At 40.3% G+C, this 17,041-nt stretch overlaps 1 protein-coding gene across 1 annotated transcript in view; it reads right to left on the bottom strand.

Annotated features, from left to right (window-relative positions):
• The window catches only part of ENPP3 (ectonucleotide pyrophosphatase/phosphodiesterase 3), a 77,856-nt gene extending 61,278 nt beyond the window's left edge, over positions 1-16,578 (bottom strand). The window contains exons 1-5 of the mRNA XM_059400739.1: positions 16,447-16,578; positions 11,998-12,073; positions 6,780-6,911; positions 4,450-4,575; positions 2,484-2,544 (exon numbers count right to left, since the gene is read on the bottom strand). Coding sequence (XP_059256722.1) covers positions 2,484-2,544; positions 4,450-4,575; positions 6,780-6,911; positions 11,998-12,073; positions 16,447-16,524 — 473 coding nt within the window. The 5' untranslated portion in view covers positions 16,525-16,578. The remainder of the gene's footprint in view (positions 1-2,483; positions 2,545-4,449; positions 4,576-6,779; positions 6,912-11,997; positions 12,074-16,446) is intronic.
• Positions 16,579-17,041: the final 463 nt, after the last annotated feature.

Genomic DNA, 17,041 nt, shown 5'->3' with positions numbered 1-17,041 from the left:
CATGAGATTGTGACCTGAACTGAAATCAAGAGTCTGACACTCAACTGACTGAGCTACCTGGAAGCCCCTAATACAAACTATTAATAAGAAAAATAATTTCTATGTTTTTCAAGGTGCTGAGTAAAGCTATAAAAATATCACCCTGGCCATCTAATTCCACATTGTAAGAGAAACTGAGGAGAGTCTGGAGGACAGGTCTATATGGTTTCCCAGAATACACATTTACTGTAGAGTAATTCATTTAACAAATATTTGAGTCAGACATTATACTAGGTATAGAAAATAAAGGCATGAAGGGATTACAGCCCTAACCTAGGGGATGAAATTGAGAAGTAAACAGGAGTGGTTAAGGGTTAGATTTGATTACACAACGCTACTCAACTACATAGGGGATTTCAGATTTGATCTTTGTAAGGTTAAGAACAGACACATGAACTTGGCCCTAAAGAACGAATAGAAATAGTATGAAAAGAGAATGGGACCAATGTGTTAATCAGAAAAAAAAGTACGCTGTGCAAAAGCCCCTGTGAGAGATATGGTACACACACACACAGTAACATTTATGAGTCTCAAAATCACTGGATTAAGAAAAACAACACAAGGGAACATATGGAATGATTCCATTTATATGAAATTCTAGAACAGGAATCTATGGTGACAGATATTAGTACATGACGCATCTTTCTGGGTGATGAAAATATTCCTTATCTTGAAAATATTCCTTATCTTGGAAAATATTCCTTTATCTCTGGGTTATATGGGTTTCTGGATTTCCAAATCTTATTATACTGTAAACATAAATGTGACCCTTTCAATATATACAGATTATATCTCAAAACAAAATGGAAAATTAAGATTGTTTTAACTACAATATATAGAAAACTCATCAAGCAGTTCAAGCAGTGCAGGGGCGCCTGGGTGGGTCAGTGGGTTGGTTAAGCCTGTCTTTGGCTCAGGTCATGATCTCAGGGTCCTGGGATTGAGTCCCACATCAGGCTCTCTGCTCAGTGGGGAACCTGCTTTCCTCCTCTCTCTCTGCCTGCCTCTCTGCCTACTTGTGATCTCTCTCCCTCTGTGACACAGCTGAGAGCCCGACGTGGGGCTCGATCCCAGGACCCTGGAATCATGACCTGAGCTGAAGGCAGAGGCTTAACCCACTGAGCTACCCAGGCGCCCCAATAAATAAAGTCTTTAAAAAAGAAGAATTTCAAATAGTGCATTACAATTTGCATTGGAAATACTTATTTTTCATAAATTCATTAGCATAGGGCTGTTAAAACTTTTATATTCATAAATATGCCATCAAAATAACCTTGCAGCTTAAAAACAAGGTCAGACATCTAAGGGATCAAGATGCTGACTTCTCACATGAAATCTTCTTAACTTGGCTTATGATTATGATAATGATTTTTACAGCTACTAATACTATTTTTATAGAGGAAGCTCAGAGAATTGACTAGAGCAAAGATACTCAAATATCCATTTTATTTTAATTTTTTTGCTCTTCCACCCAGAAGCCACTGAACAGGGCAGCTAGATCTGGGGATTGGGAAACCAAAGTCACATGGTACAAAAACAGACAGTATCCACACACATTCTTTAAATAAAATAATACTATCTAAAAATGACTCCGCCAATACTTTCTGTCACCAGATATTCCATTTTTCTTTATCTCACCATCTTCCTTCCCCTCCTTGGGCCAAAAGAATGAAGTTGGTAAAGGGCAGAAGGGGCAACTGGACAGGAAATCCACCCTGACTGAGAGATGATGTGGGGCGTCTTTCCAGAACTGGGAAAAGTCCAGCAGCAGCCATTATAAATATGTGGAGGAGATGTGTGGGAGGGTTGCCTCATGCGTTCCTTACTCATGTACAAGTGATAAAGTCCTTATCCACTTTCCCTTGTGAGGCCTTCAATGGACAAACTTCCCTTTTCCTCAGTGAATATCAATTCAAAGTTCCAGGATGTCAATAGGAAAGATTCTGCATGGAGAATTCAGATCTAAATCCTAATCCTGACCAGAGGACCTTAAGAATGTTAGTATTTAATATTTCACCTATTTTTGTCATTTTTATAAGACATGAATGTAAAAAATTAATTAAAATTGCTTTTGTAAACAATGATGTGAACAAAAGTCCAAGTTTGAAGCCACCAGGAGTCCTACTAGTTGGTTAGGTGTATTGGCTTTTTTGGTTTTGTTTGGTTTTTTAAAGAGTTTATTTATTTATGTGTGAGAGAGAGACAGAGGATGAGAGGGGAGAAAGTCAGAGAGAGAAGCAGACTCCCTGCTGAGCAGGGAGCCCAACATGGGACTCGATCCTGGGACTCTAGGATCCCGACCCGAGTTGAAGGCAGTGCTAACCAACTGAGTCACCCAGGTGCCCAAGTGTATTGTTTTAAAATATAAATAAAGTGGAGGAAATGCAGCTGCTTCTCAGCTACATTCCATGTTAAAGGAAGATTAAAAACCCCCATATTCTCACCCTTCTGGGCACTGAGACTGTTGGGCTGTGCCACACTTTTCTTTCACCCATGAGGTTTCTCCTGAAAAACAAAATTGAAATCTTTAGACAGGTGCACCACAGAAAAGAGAAGAGAAACAAATGTGCAATGAACTTGATCTTTCCAAACTACTTCAATCTTGTTATTCCAATGACTAAATTCTTCTAGAATGTGTTAAGTGCCATTTCACATGTTGAAAAGATCAGTGTGTCCAGAGATTTGCACAGATTGAATACCAAGAATCCCATCTTTACCAAGAAAAACAAAGGGGATTCTTTTAGCTGGAAAGAGACAATTAGAAAAAAATGATGTTAATAAATATAGATATACCATCTAAAGAATAGAGAAAAGAAATCATGGCGGGGTTGGGGGGCACAGAAGCAGTCAATGAGAGTAACTGATTTAAACTGGGAAAAATTGAACCAAGAAATTTTTAAGATCTTAACTAAAAAATTTTTACTTCAATGTTTCTGATTATAGAACATTCCAGCTAACCAATGAAGTAGAAATGATCTAGTATAATAAATATCATCACTTGTATCCCTTGATAGATACAGGCAATTATCATCAATGGCTAACGTCCCAGAAAAAGCAACAAGCAGACAAGATGTGTCATACAGAAGTAATAACACCATCTATGTTGTATACTTGCAAAATAAACAAACACATTTCCTTTAAAAAAAAAAAAGATTTTATTTATTATTTATTTGACAGAAAGAGATCACAAGTAGGCAGAGAGGCAGGCAGAGAGAGAGGAAGGGAAGCAGACTCCCTGTTGAGCTGAGAGCCCGATGCCGGGCTCAATCCCAGGACCCTGGAATCATGACCTGAGCCAAAGCCAGAGGCTTTAAACCACTGAGCCACCTAGGCACCCCTAAATAGATACACTTCTATTAAATTTCAGCAATGGTATGCAATGAATCCACTGGGAGAATTTACCATATGACTCAAGGATCAGTCTTGATATAAAAAGTTGAAAGAGTTATATATTTGAGGTAGAAAGTGGGAAAACAGAGTGGTCAGAGGCAGTGTGGTCAGTGACCTTATAGAATTAAGCAAACAAGAAAGTGCCCTCATGAATTTAGCAGAATTTTTAATGATGCACTATTAAATGTCAAACAATAATTACTTGGAAAAGAAGTTACCATTTCAGGCATCTATTTTTCCTTTTTGATAGCTCTTTTTAGTTGCTTTTCAAATATATTTTGTAATAAAAATTGACTCATCCATTAGTGTAAAATCTATTTTCTACTAAAATGTTATAGTTAATGTTTCTTCTATAACATTTTCTTCCTATTTGAGAAAAATCAGAATTCAACCTGATCTCATTCTTTTGGTCTAGAAATATTAAAAGTATAAGTTACTTACTTTTATTGGTTGTGGCATTATGAAAAAGGGGTTGTTAACTTGAAGCAATTTTGTTGCTGTGTGTTTATGTGCACTTTTTATAAATTTCATTACATGTTCCGAGGGTAATTTAAAAATATATATATCTGCAGTATGTCACTTACAGCTGGAACCAGGAGTTGAATAATCTGTATCCTGATCTTGGCTCTGCATTAACTCTCCAAAGGTCCCTAATCAGTCATTTCATCACTCAGGATACAGTCATCAGAACAGTAACATTGGTTTAACGGACTGCTAGATGGGCCAGATAACCTCTTTCATCAACTCTGCCATCTGTTATCTCAAACCACAGATATTTCTAGCAGCGTTATTATTAGACTGGAGAAGACCCTGCTTTACCAATGAATATGGAATTTTTATCTTTCTCTTCTTTTCTATAGTATCTATGCTATGAGCTCCCTCTCTGTATAGTGAACAAGCCACATTTTTTGCCATCATAAATATGTTGTCTCCGACTTGATTCAATTTATGTAGCCTAGGTCAGCCAGCTCTGGGGTCAATGAACACACAGGGGTGAACAGGTCAACCTCCTCTGCTTACCTTGGCAGACACTCTTGTAGTCAGCACAGCAGTCTTTCCTCTGCAGACAGTCATCCGAACAAGAGCAGAGGCTGGACTCTAATCTGGTCTCCCCACAACGGAATCTATTGCATGTCCATATTCGAGCTGGAAAAGCACACAATTCAGTTCCCAGCATTTAACTTAAATACTTCAGTATCCAACAGCAAACATAAATTCCATGCATCTATCCCTGGACTGTTGTAAGGTCAAATTCTTGGCTTCTCTGCATGAATAAATGAAAATAGGTAATACAAACAAGGGGGCAATGCATCCCTTGTCTTCATTTGGCATGAGCGGCATAGAGAAAGGCGGTTTTATAAGCTACAGCCCTGGTCTGGCTGGCAGGTACATCTCTGAGTTTGGAGAGACTCTGAACACTGGCTCTATTCCCACCCAAAAGTAGGAGCTCCCGGTGGAGATGACCCACTAGGGATGGGTGCCACCCAAGAGCAGTTTTGTTTAAGGACAGGCAGCAAGGAAGAGGCAGTGCAACAGAAGTAACAGGAAGAGGGTGAGGTCTGTAAGAAAGTAGGCAGGTCAGGGCACCTCCCAGCTGAGGGTGAGAGAGGGCAAGATGAGTCTCCACCAGGCCTTTGCTGCTCTCCCAGGCTATGTGCTCAGTATGAGATCAGTGTAAATAAACATCAGTGCTAAAAACAGCAAGAGGCTGTCCCATGGCTGTTTCCTAGCACCGTCTGCTGGGAATCAGTGTCTAAAATCAACATCAGGGCGCCTGGGTGGCTCAGTGGGTTAAGCCACTGCCTTCGGCTCAGGTCATGATCTCAGGGTCCTGGGATCGAGTCCCGCATTGGGCTCTCTGCTCAGCGGGGAGCCTGCTTCCTCCTCTCTCTCTCTGCCTGCCTCTTTGCCTACTTGTGATCTCTCTGTCAAATAAATAAGTAAAATCTTAAAAAATAAATAAATAAACAAATAAAATCAACATCAGTCCTGGGTTTAGACAAATGCATCAGACCGGTGACTGCTGTGTGCTTTTGTCTTGTACAGAGTTCTTCGTTGTCCATTATGTATCATTTACTTAGAAAGGATTTGGGGAGATTAAGTAAAGGGAATCTTTTTTAGACTAAGTCATAATAAGGGATCTTATTTATACTAAGTTATCCCTTCCCCCTTGCCCTTTCCAGAAAATATAATGTAAAAAGCTCTACTATTCTCATCTTTATTCTATGAACCACTAGCCAACTCCCTACACACATGCCTTCACTGATTTCTTAAAAAATTAAACATTGAGAACTCTCTCTTCTACCCAGAGAACAGCGTTTCTCAAGTCGTGTTCTGTGGAGTACTGGCATCAGAATCACCAAGGATCACCAGCTTTCCAAGTAAGCCTTACGCACCCTGAAACCTGAGAACCACTGCCCATGAAACTATTAAGATGATTAGCTTGAGCCATAGTGAAACTGTACTGAGACGTGTACTTCCGGCAACACATATGGAATTTTGTCTCCTGGAGACCATGAGTCCTCAACCTCGGTCAAATCAAGTGTGAACTCTGTTTAGCACTGCAGAAGGGGAAACGATAATCCTGTACACAAGTTATGGGCTGAATAGTGTCCTCTCAAAACGCTGGAGTGCTAGCCCGCACTGCCATGGATGTGACTTTGCCTAGGAAAAGATCTTTGTTGGGGCGCCTGAGTGGTTCAGTGGGTTATGCGTCTGCCTATGGCTCAGGTCATGATCTCAGGGTCCTGGGATCAAGCCCCATATCGGACTGCCTGCTCAACAGGGAACCTGCTTCTCCCTTTTCCTCTGCTGCTCCCCCTGCTTGTGCTCTACATGTCAAATATATAAATATAATGTTTAAAAAAAAAAAGATCTTTGTAGATACTCAAGTTCATATGAGGTCATTATAATGGTCCCTATCCAGTGCAACTGGTATTCTTATAAAAAGGGGAAATTTGGACATGTGCGTGCACACACACACACACACACACACACAGGGGAGACTGTGAAGACACAACAGAACTCTGTGAAGACAAAGGCAAAGTTTGGGGTTATGCTGCCAAAAGTCAATGACTGCCAATGACTTATAACCCACCAGAAGTTAAAAGAAGGGCAAGGAATGGCTCTCCCTCATAGCCCTTAGGAAGAACCAACCCTGATGCAACTTGCATCTCGGATTTCTAATCTCTAGAACTGAGAAAAAGAATTTCTGTTGTTTAAGCCCCCCCAAATTCTGTGTTAGAGCAACCCTGGGAAATCAATACACAAGATGTGTGGGAAACACTTAGACATGCATTAACGACAGCACAACCAACATGCTAGAGTGAACTTATCCTCAGAATCCATACTTGATTCCACACAGGTGTCTTCAAAATCCCAGCAGCAGTCGCCTCTGTGTTTGCATTCCGTATCACACCGGCAGTTCTCCAGTCCTCTGAATGAAGAATCGAAGCATTTCTTCCTGCAACTGCCTATAGGAGCTGAGGAAATAAGGAAACCAGTGCTTAGAAGTGATCTGAGGGGCACCTGGGTGGCTCAGTCAGTTGACCACCCCACTCTTGATTGTGGCTTAGGTCATGATCTCAGGGTTGTAAGATCAAACTCATGTCAGGCTCTGTGCTCAGAAGGGAGTCTGCTTGAGATTCTCTCCCTTGTCCTCTTCCCCTCCTTCCATGCTCTCTATCAAATAAATAAAATCTTAAAAAAAATACAAAGAAAAAAAAAGTTATCTGATATCTCGGAGCTAGATGGTAGAAGCACACAGAAGATATACCTAGTGCAAACTAGGTCAGACAAATAGACATTTTTTAATTGTGATGTATGATTCATCAGTGCAAAGTGATAAATAGTAGGTGATTTTTCCACAGGACTCTAGAGATTACCCAGACTCAGCACACCAGGCACCATTAGGTGAAGGTAGGAGAGATAGGCAGAGGCTTAATAAAGTGAAACTGACTTAAAGTATGGAGATGGAGCAGCAATGATCCACCCTACCTCTCACTTGATAGAAGGCTTATAATCTGGAAGAATTTAGGAAAAGTAGCTTTCACCACAGAGGCAGACATAGAGAATAGCTAGGATGAGAAAAGATGAACACGTCATACTCACAAATGTGAACAAATGGTTATCAGACATTTGCGGATAGCAAAACACAATCCAACGTGAAAACAAAGACCAAAACAAAAAAGAAAACGACTGAAAAGGAAACAATTTAAGGAACAGAAGCACAGCTAATAGTGAGATCTTCAGAAAAGACAATATTGTATCCATGAAATGAGAAAATTGTAATTTCAAAAAGAGAACTAATGTTCAGGGTACTCTTCGAAATAAAAACATGAAAGCAGTAATGAAAAATTCAACAGAGGGGTGTGGTAGGCAGAATGATGGTTTCAGAGAAGATTTCACACCCTAATCCCCAAGACTGAATATGCTACATTGTTTCACATGGCAAAGAGTTATTGCAGATACAATCAAGGCTGCTACATAGCTGACCTTTAAAAGGAAGGTAGTACCTAAAAGTGAAAACAGAGAAAATAAAAATGGTATTATTAAAGAAATCATACTATAAAATTTCCCAGAACTGAAGAGTATAATACATCAACATTTCCCAGGCCAAAACTCACACAAAGAGGTCAGAACAATAGGTATAAAGAGATCTTGAAGATTCCCAGAGAGAGATCATGAGCAATCTACCAAAGATCACAAGTCAGAATTGCATCACATTTCTTGAAAGCAACACTGAAAACCAAAAGATGGGAAAGCAATGTCTTCATATTTCTAGAGGAAATTTATGTTCATCTCAGAATTCAGTATCTAGCCAAACTATCAAGTGTTAGGTTAGGATGATGAAAATGTCTTTAGATAGATAAGAACTCAAGTTGTATCTTTTATCAAAGATATAGTATCCTATTTTAAGAAACTATTAAAAGATGTTCTTCAGCAAAATGGAGGAAGTAGAACAAAGAGATCCAAAAAATAATGAGATCCAACACAATGGAGGGTCTAAGGAAACACCAAACAAACCGAGAGAGCAACCAACACAGATTGGAGCAGCAGGGCAGAGAAATAAAAGTTAAAGATATCACTCTGTAACTACGTTCACATTGCCAAAAATGAGATAGCCAGATAATGCCAAGGGCTGCTGGAGATCCATGGTAAAGACAGAGAATAAGCAGCTATTCCAGAAAGCAAACTGAGGCTACTCACCCAAGTTAAAATACAGACCCTAAGACCTAGGAGTCTATTCCTGGGTAGATGATAGATGATGCAGCAATCTCACACAGGTCCATAAGGGAAGCTGCAGGATGGATGTGATGTGATAGAACTAAAATCAACCTGGGTATCTAGCACTGGGCGGGGGTGGGGGGGGTTGCTGCACATAGGTCAAATAGTATATTGCTATACATGCTAAAAAGTACTATGTAGTTGGGATGCCTGGGTGGCTCAGCTGGTTAAGCGTCAGCTTTTGGCTGGAGTCACAATCCCAGAGTGTAGGATTGAGTCCCAATCAGGGTCCTTGCTTGGCAGGAAGCCTGCTTCTCCCTCTGCCAGCTGCTCCCCCACTTGTGCTCGCTCTCTGACAAATAAATAAATAAAATCTTTTTTTTTTTTTAAGCTCTACTCAAGTAGTAGACAGATGCCAAAGAATAGAAGAATGCATAACAATTTAGATGGATCTTAAGAAACATTCAATGAAGAGGTAACCAAAAAAAGTTTATATACCATTTGTACATAAGACCTTTACATTTTTATATTCACTGTCCTACTTTGAAACATTTTCTGCACATGGCTTCCAGGACACAGCAATCACCTGGCTTTCCTCCCACATCCCTAACCAATTATTTTTAGAATTCATCCACACTGCACCCCCAACCACATCCTCCCTATTTTTAAGGTTAGTGTGTTCCCCAGTCACATTGCTTTAATTCCACATATGATGCTGATAACTGCCATACTGCATGTCCATATAGGACCTCCATTCAAAGTCAACCTCCTATGTCCAACTACCTTCTGGCTTTCACTTGGACACCTAGTAGGTATTTCAAACTTAACATGTCCAAGTTCCTGATTATTGTCCCCATCTCAATTTTGGGAATTCTGTATTTCCAGATGGTCATACCAAAAATCTTGAAGTCATTCTTGACTTCTCTCTTTCTCCATATCCATTCTGTGGATAACATCTGTCTACCACATCCAAAGATATCCAGGATCCAAATACTTCTCACAGTTACAATGTCACCACCCTAGTTCGAGACATAGAGCTTGTGTGGGTTATTGCAATAATTCCCTAACTGGCATCTCCACATCTCCTGATTTCACTCTGCCATTTACTCCTAACACAGCAGCCTAAGTGCTTGTGTGAAAAAGCAAACCACCGCATGTCACTTCTCCGCTCAAAACTCCAATCACTTCCCATCACTCTCAGAATGAAAGCCTACGACCAGAATGGACCCGACCACGTCACTGGCTTGGCTTCTCTTCCGTCCTTTGGTTGATCTCATTTTATGACTACCCTCCTTCTTGTCCTCTTAGTTCCAACTCACCGACCTTGTTATTCTTTAAATGAACTTGCCAGGTGAGACCCTGCCTTAGGCCTTTGCCCTTGTTCTTTCCTCCTGCCTGGAATGTTCTTCCCACAAATATCTCTCGATCTTCCTCACTTTAGCTCTTTACAAAAGTCATTTCACATACATCCCCCATCCCACCCTAACTCCATATTTCATAATCTTTTCAGTTTTACTTATCCCTTAGCACTTTCCTTATCATATTATATATGTATTTGGATTATATGTATTTTTAGTGTCCGTCTTCCTGCAGGACTGTAAACTCTCAGATGGATGTGTCCATTTTCTTCGCCACTGCATGCCCAGTAATTAAATTGTACCTAGCATACAGTCAGTGCCCAATTGTTGAAGAATAAGTAAAAAGGATGTGCACATAAATGAATAAATTTGTAAGAACACATAAAAACTCAAACCAGAAAAATAGCTTAAAAACTCACACTAGAAAAAACACACTACGCTTACGAAAAGTGGGTTAATTGGAGTGGAGAATGGTGAAAATGGTGCCGGTTGGAGATTAGGAATCAGTCATGGAAGAATGAGGGATGTCTATTTCAAGGAAGCTGGCAAAGGAGGGGCTAGAGGTAAGTCCCAAGGCCCTGGGTGGGAAGGGGCGATGCCACATGAGGGCTGGTAACCTGAGATAAAAGGACAAGAATAGGGAGCAGTGACACTGGGAAGCCAGCCAGTAGGTGTACTAAAGTAAAGAAGGGAGAGAAAGAGCCAAAATAATCAGAGATTTTATTCAGAGATTACTATATTCCTCTTCCAATTAATTTACATGATTTAGGAGTAAGACAACCAAGAAGTGATACATTCCTATGCACACGAACATCAGAATAATATAGCAAAGTGGCCCACCTACATGTGTCAGGTCTAGGACTGGTACTGTTTCCGAAACCCTACAGCCAAATGACCCCAAAAAAGACAATAATTTTCCAGGTAAGGCCCACCTTTCCAGTTCCACCGTGTTCCCATGTTATGTATGCCACAGGTACTGAGTGTTAATTCTTAAGTGAAAACATAACTGAAAAAGTGTCTATTAATCTCACCAAGAGTCTCCCTAAACAAAGAAGCAATAAGACCTTCCCCAAGAAAGTCAAACCAGAACTTAATCAACCAAATTAAAAAGGAGAGTAAATTACCCAACATTTGACCTCATACCTCCCCTTTGTAAAAGTACCAAATGATACATTACAAGATTTAGAAAATGCTTTTCATACAGTCCCTTATAAATGGTTTATGTACTGTTCATATTGATCAGATATGGCAAAAGAGATTATGATTTGATAGGTTGGGACCGCTCTCTCATATTTTTTTCTTTGCTTTTTTTTTTTTTTTAGATTCGTTTTTATGACAGAAGGAGGGTGGAAGGTATAGCACAGAGAGAGAAGCAGACTTCCCGCTGAGCAGACGCCCGGCTGGATCCTAGGATCCTGAGATCACGATCTGAGCCAGAGACAGAGGCTTAACCCATGAGCCACCCAGGCATCCTTTTCTCTGCTTCTTATGAGGAAAAATAAATAAATGTGAAGCTTTTACTCTGTACTACATTTAAGACTGTGGCACTGCCTAACCAAGGAATAGTGATTTCAGGGAGCGTGCAGTACTAACAGGGCAGGAGGTCCTGGGAGGGAAGCAACCAAAACTTTCGAGACCAAGTTTATCGGCGGAGAAGAACGAGTAGAGTAGGGGCTGGGACGGGAGTCTTTGACCCAGTTATCAGAGTCCTCTACCAAGGTGAGGACAAATAAGAGGAACAGACAGGAATGATAGGAATCTCAAAGGAGCAGGGGTGAGGGCAAAAGGGTAAAGGCCAGCAATGAGCGTGGAGAAGGCTCACCGCGATGTGGGCTCCTAGGAAGGGCAATGTGGGAAAAGGAGAGGCCTAGAAAGAGAGTGCTCCCCTTAGAAGAGCAGAAAGGGGAGCTTTCGGTTTCAAGGGGGTAAAGGTGAGGAGAAAGGAGATATAAGGAACTGTGTGGGGAAAACACTGAGAGTATACCTTGCTCTTCTTGTCGCCTGAGTCCAAGCCCCAGCCCCAATCCTAGTGACACAATCACCAACAAAGCAAGAAGAACCTATTATGAAAAAAAGGAAAAGTGACCTTTACAATTAAAAAAAAAATGTGAAAAGGTACAAAGATACCCTCCTCCCTCTCTCAGTCAATATTAAGGACACCGAGCGCACCAGCTCCAACAATGATAGGGGCATGTACTTTTTTCTTTTTTTTCCTCCAAAGATTTTTTTTTTTTTTTTAGATTTTATTTATTTGATAGAGATCACAAGTAGGCAGAGGCAGGCAGAGAGAGAGAGAGAGAGGAAGGGAAGCAGGCTCCCTGCTGAGCAGAGAGCCCTAAGCGGAAGCAGGGCTCAATTCCAAGACCCTGGGATCATGGCCTGAGCTGAAGGCAGAGGCTTTAACCCACTGAACCACCCAGTCACCCCCCTTTTTTTCTTTTTAATGTCTGAAAATAAGAATGCTTTGGGGAGAATTTTAAAATGTTATTGTTACAGAACTTCAAATTCAAATACATTCGTTAGCTTAACCAATGGTTAGCTAATGGTCCTGGTTAGCTTAATCCCAAACAGAGTTAAAGCATGAATGAAACCATGGGAGCTATTTACCTTTGCCCATTTCTCATTCTTAACTAGATACCAATTTGGAGATCATTTATCTAAAAGCATTCCTCAACTGTGAAATTTTTAACTACCTCACTCCTCAGGAGCAGAGGTTCCCACCTCTCCCTTCCCTGCCCAGCTATGTCCTACTGAGGTATGAAAATACCTAACCCATGTAAAAATCTAGTTTCAAATAATTAACTGACAAATGATCTGCTTTGATCTATAGCTCAGACCAATGAGGTGAAAGTTCTGTGAGAAAAGACTGTATGTGTCATTTATTATCTCTACTGCTGACCAGGCTCTTCAGTGCAATTTATGCGATACCTGGAATTAAACTGTCATGTAGTTAACGAGAATTCTCCCCACTGACCTTTCTCCCCACCCAGTAAGTATGCCCAATGATAAGTATGCTGGATAACAGAACTTGCATAATATACAGCCATAAACTATGAATGGAACAGACACAAATTACTTAGGAAGGTATCTTAAAACACCAATAACCTTCATTCTGACTTAAAAAAAAAAAAAACCTCACAGCATCAAAATTGCTTAGATAGCAAAGATCTACGTAAACATTGATTGTGTTTGTTTTTATTTTGAAAATCAACTGGGAAATTAACCTAGGTTAACTTTTACCATAGAATTGGTTTCAACAATTGAGAAAATACTTTAAAATGCTGTAAAGACCATTTTTTAATGAAACCTGAAAGTGAACCCAAGTTTCAGTGACCTTCCAGCAGGTATGGATTCAGTGGAGAGAATGGAGGGGGAAAAGTGAACATAAACGGTTATTAAGTAGCATGACTAGTACTTAGCCCCTCATTATGATGCTCAAAACCCACAGGTAACCAAGACTGGGAACACAAAGTGGCAAAATGGGGTAATAGTCCTACCATAAACATCATGCATAGATTTACCATAGTCCTGTGGTAAACCTCATAGATTCACATATTGGTATATTTTGGTTTTATATCCTATCTTTGGTCCTTTTGCCATTCAAATTTGATGGGAAAATAAGCAGCATCTAGCTGTCCATAGGATCCTCTCAAACTTTCTCCTGTTATATCTTCGTGTCTGTTTCATAATTATACTTTTTCCATACATTTTTTACTTCTTCCCTGCATTATTCTGTAAGTTCCTCAAGAAAAAGGTTCATTTTTAATCTCATATAATCATTACCTTTAAATATGTAGTAATTCTTAATAAGCTTCTCTTTTTTTTCTTTAAGAATTTTATTTATTTGTCGGGGTCGGGGGAAGATGCACATGCAGCAGAGGGAAGAGCAGGCTCCCTGCTGAGCAGCGAGCCCAATGTGGGACTCGATCCCAGCACCCTGGGATCATTACCTGAGCCGAAGGCAGACATTTAACTACCTGAGCTACCCAGGCATCCCTGGAATACGCTTCTTGATATTGAGATGCATATGTATCTTAAACTATCGACAGGGTAGAGAGGGGAGAAGCTCTGGACTCCAAAAACCACTAAGAATCCAATTATTTAGCTTTAGATGGCTGAATAAAGAGTGTTAAAAATGCAGTAGGTACAGGTCAAGTTTTTTAAATGAAGCTTGTGTTAAAATTTGGAAACAGGGTACTTTTTTTTTAAGATTTTATTTATTTGTTTGACAGACAGATCACAAGTAGGCAGAGAGGCAGGCAGAGAGAGAGAGAGAGAGAGAAAGAGGAGGAAGCAGGCTCCCTGCTGAGCAGAGAGCCCAATGTGGGGCTTGATCCCAGGATCCTAAGATTATGACCCGAGCCGAAGGCAGAGGTTTTAACCCACTGAGCCACCCAGGTGCCCAATAGGGTACTTTTGAAACTATGATTTTATTTATTTATAAAGATTTTATTTATTTATTTGAGAAAGAGACAATGAGAGCGAGCATGAGAAAGGAGAAGATCAGAGAGAGAAGCAGACTACCTGTGGAGCTGGGAGCTCAATGGAGGACTCGATCCCCAGACTCCAGGATCATGAGCTGAGCCAAAGGCAGTCGCTTAACCAACTGAGCCACCCAGGTACCCTGAAACTATGATTTTAAAATGATGAGCCTCTATTATATATAGTAGTAAACCATTAGAAGGATACAAGGAAAATGAATGATGTACAAAGTTTTGCTTCCAAGGGGTTTATAATTTCTTAAATTTGGAAGAAGGCATAAATATAATAAATGGTATTGAAGTGAACACTCCAAAGTTCCCAGAAGGATAATGAATAAATAGAGTATCTTGACAGTTTACTTCGTTCTAGTTACTGGGCCCAATGCTTACATACCTTGTTTCATTTGCTTCTAGAAACAATGCTTGAGGGACAGAATGATGGTGACATTAACTAACATAAGGAACTAAGGAGAAAACTGCAACCTGGTAAGTGTAGAAAATTAATCAGTTGGCTTTTGCCTTGTGATACTGGACAATAAGTCAGCAAGAAAGGGTTTGAAATTGTGTGACTCAAACTCAGTGAGAAGTCAGACCTCTTGGCTTGCTTGAAATTCTTGGTTGAAAATGTCACTTTTTAAAAAAATCACGAAAAGATGAGGGGCATCTGGGTGTCTCAGTGGTTTAAAGCCTCTGCCTTTGGCTCAGGTCATGATTCCAGGGTCCTGGGATCGAGTCCCACATCAGGCTCTCTGCTCAGCGGAGCCTGCTTCCCCCTTTTCTCTCTCTCCCTGCTCATGATCTCTGTCTGTCAAATAAGTAAATAAAATCTTAAAAAAAAAAATCATGAGAAGATGAAATCGCCTACAGAGAAGATCTTTAGACAAGGTTCAGTGGAACACTGAACACTGCAATGTGCAAAGAGAAGAGAAATCAGCTAAGAATGCAGATAAAGAGAAATGTCATAAAAGTAGAGCCTATCAATGCCATCAGAAAAGCAAGAGGAGAGAATAATTTGAGATGAGATGAGAAAATTATAATAATAATCACCATCATCATCATCATCACCATCATCCTATGCCATGTAATTATTGCTGTGGAGATGCAGCAGGACAAGGACAGAGGAAGGACTGACTATCAGGACAGTAATAACAAGCAGAAGAGAAATGGTTGGGTGGTGAGAAAACCAAGGCAGTGGACGGACTACTCAGAGTAACTCTCTACTCTTAAAGATATTCATGCAGTATAAAAGGGTGCCTTAGGGGGCTGATGATAATCATACTAAAATCAATGCTGCAAAGTGTTTCACCACAGATCCCCACTTTTTAGATTGATCAAATATTAATTTGTTGTTACTCATATTTCTTTTTTTTTTTTAAAGATTTTATTTATTTGTCAGAGACAGAGGGAGAGAGAGCGAGCGAGCACAGGCAGACAGAGAGGCAGGCAGAGGCAGAGGGAGAAGCAGGCTCTCTGCCGAGCAAGGAGCCTGATGTGGGACTCGATTCCAGGACCCTGGGATCATGACCTGAGCCGAAGGCAGCTGCTTAACCAACTGAGCCACCCAGGCGTCCCCCATTACTCATATTTCTTAAGCAAAACATGATTAAAAATATTAACTGGCATCACAGTTGTCAGAAGGGATAAAGCTATGTACAATCACTTAAAAACTTTACACTTAAATAGCAACACGAATATAAATGGGGATTTATACACTTAACATTGTCATAAAGCGACAAAGACTAGGGGTATCTGGGTGGCTCAGGGGGTTAAGCCTCTGCCTTTGGTTTAGGTCATGATCTCAGGGTCCTGGGATCTAGCCCCACCTCAGGCTCCCCAGGGAGCCTGCTCCCCACTCTCTCTCTGCCTGCCCTTCTGCCTACTTATGACATTCTCTCCCTATGTCAAAAAAAAAAAAAAAGACTACAAAGACTATCATTAAAAATTATACTTACAATACAAATTATTTTGTATTTCTTAACACTGCTCCTCTCAACAGGCTCTTCCGTTGGTAAAGCCAGCATAGACTCCATGAGCCGTAGAAACCTGTTTTACTAGAAGACAGCTGTACTCCTTCCTCTCTCTAGCCCAGCAAAGAGAAACTGAAGGAGTTACATGGCTGTGACTAACTTTTAAGTGTTTGGGAAGATTATAGCTCTTCAGTGATTGGACGATCAAAAGAGAGGGAAATATTTAAATAATAATAGCATCAAGAGATGAAAGTCCTTTTCCAGGACACTGTAGACAAACATTAAATACTAATCAAAACACAGGTAACAAGAATAATAAAATAGTCAAATTTTAATATGATCTGGCTATTTATTTTCTTCTAAAATAACCCAAAACAAAAAGCTTCTTTAGGGAAATTCCAGAAGGTTTCTATATTTGTATAAACTTCACAGCACAGCTAAAAACCAACATATTAAAAAAATGCTTTAGGGATGCCTGGATGGCTCAGTCGGTTAAGCGTCTGCCCTCAGCTCAGGTCATGATTCCAGGGTCCTGGGATGGGCTCCCTGATCAGTGGGGGATCTCCTTCTCCCTCTCCCT

This window comes from Mustela nigripes, chromosome 5 (assembly GCF_022355385.1).
Source record: "Mustela nigripes isolate SB6536 chromosome 5, MUSNIG.SB6536, whole genome shotgun sequence".
NCBI lineage: Eukaryota > Metazoa > Chordata > Mammalia > Carnivora > Mustelidae > Mustela > Mustela nigripes.
The sequence above is the reverse complement of the archived record's forward strand: the minus strand, read 5'-3'. Positions and strand labels throughout refer to the sequence as shown.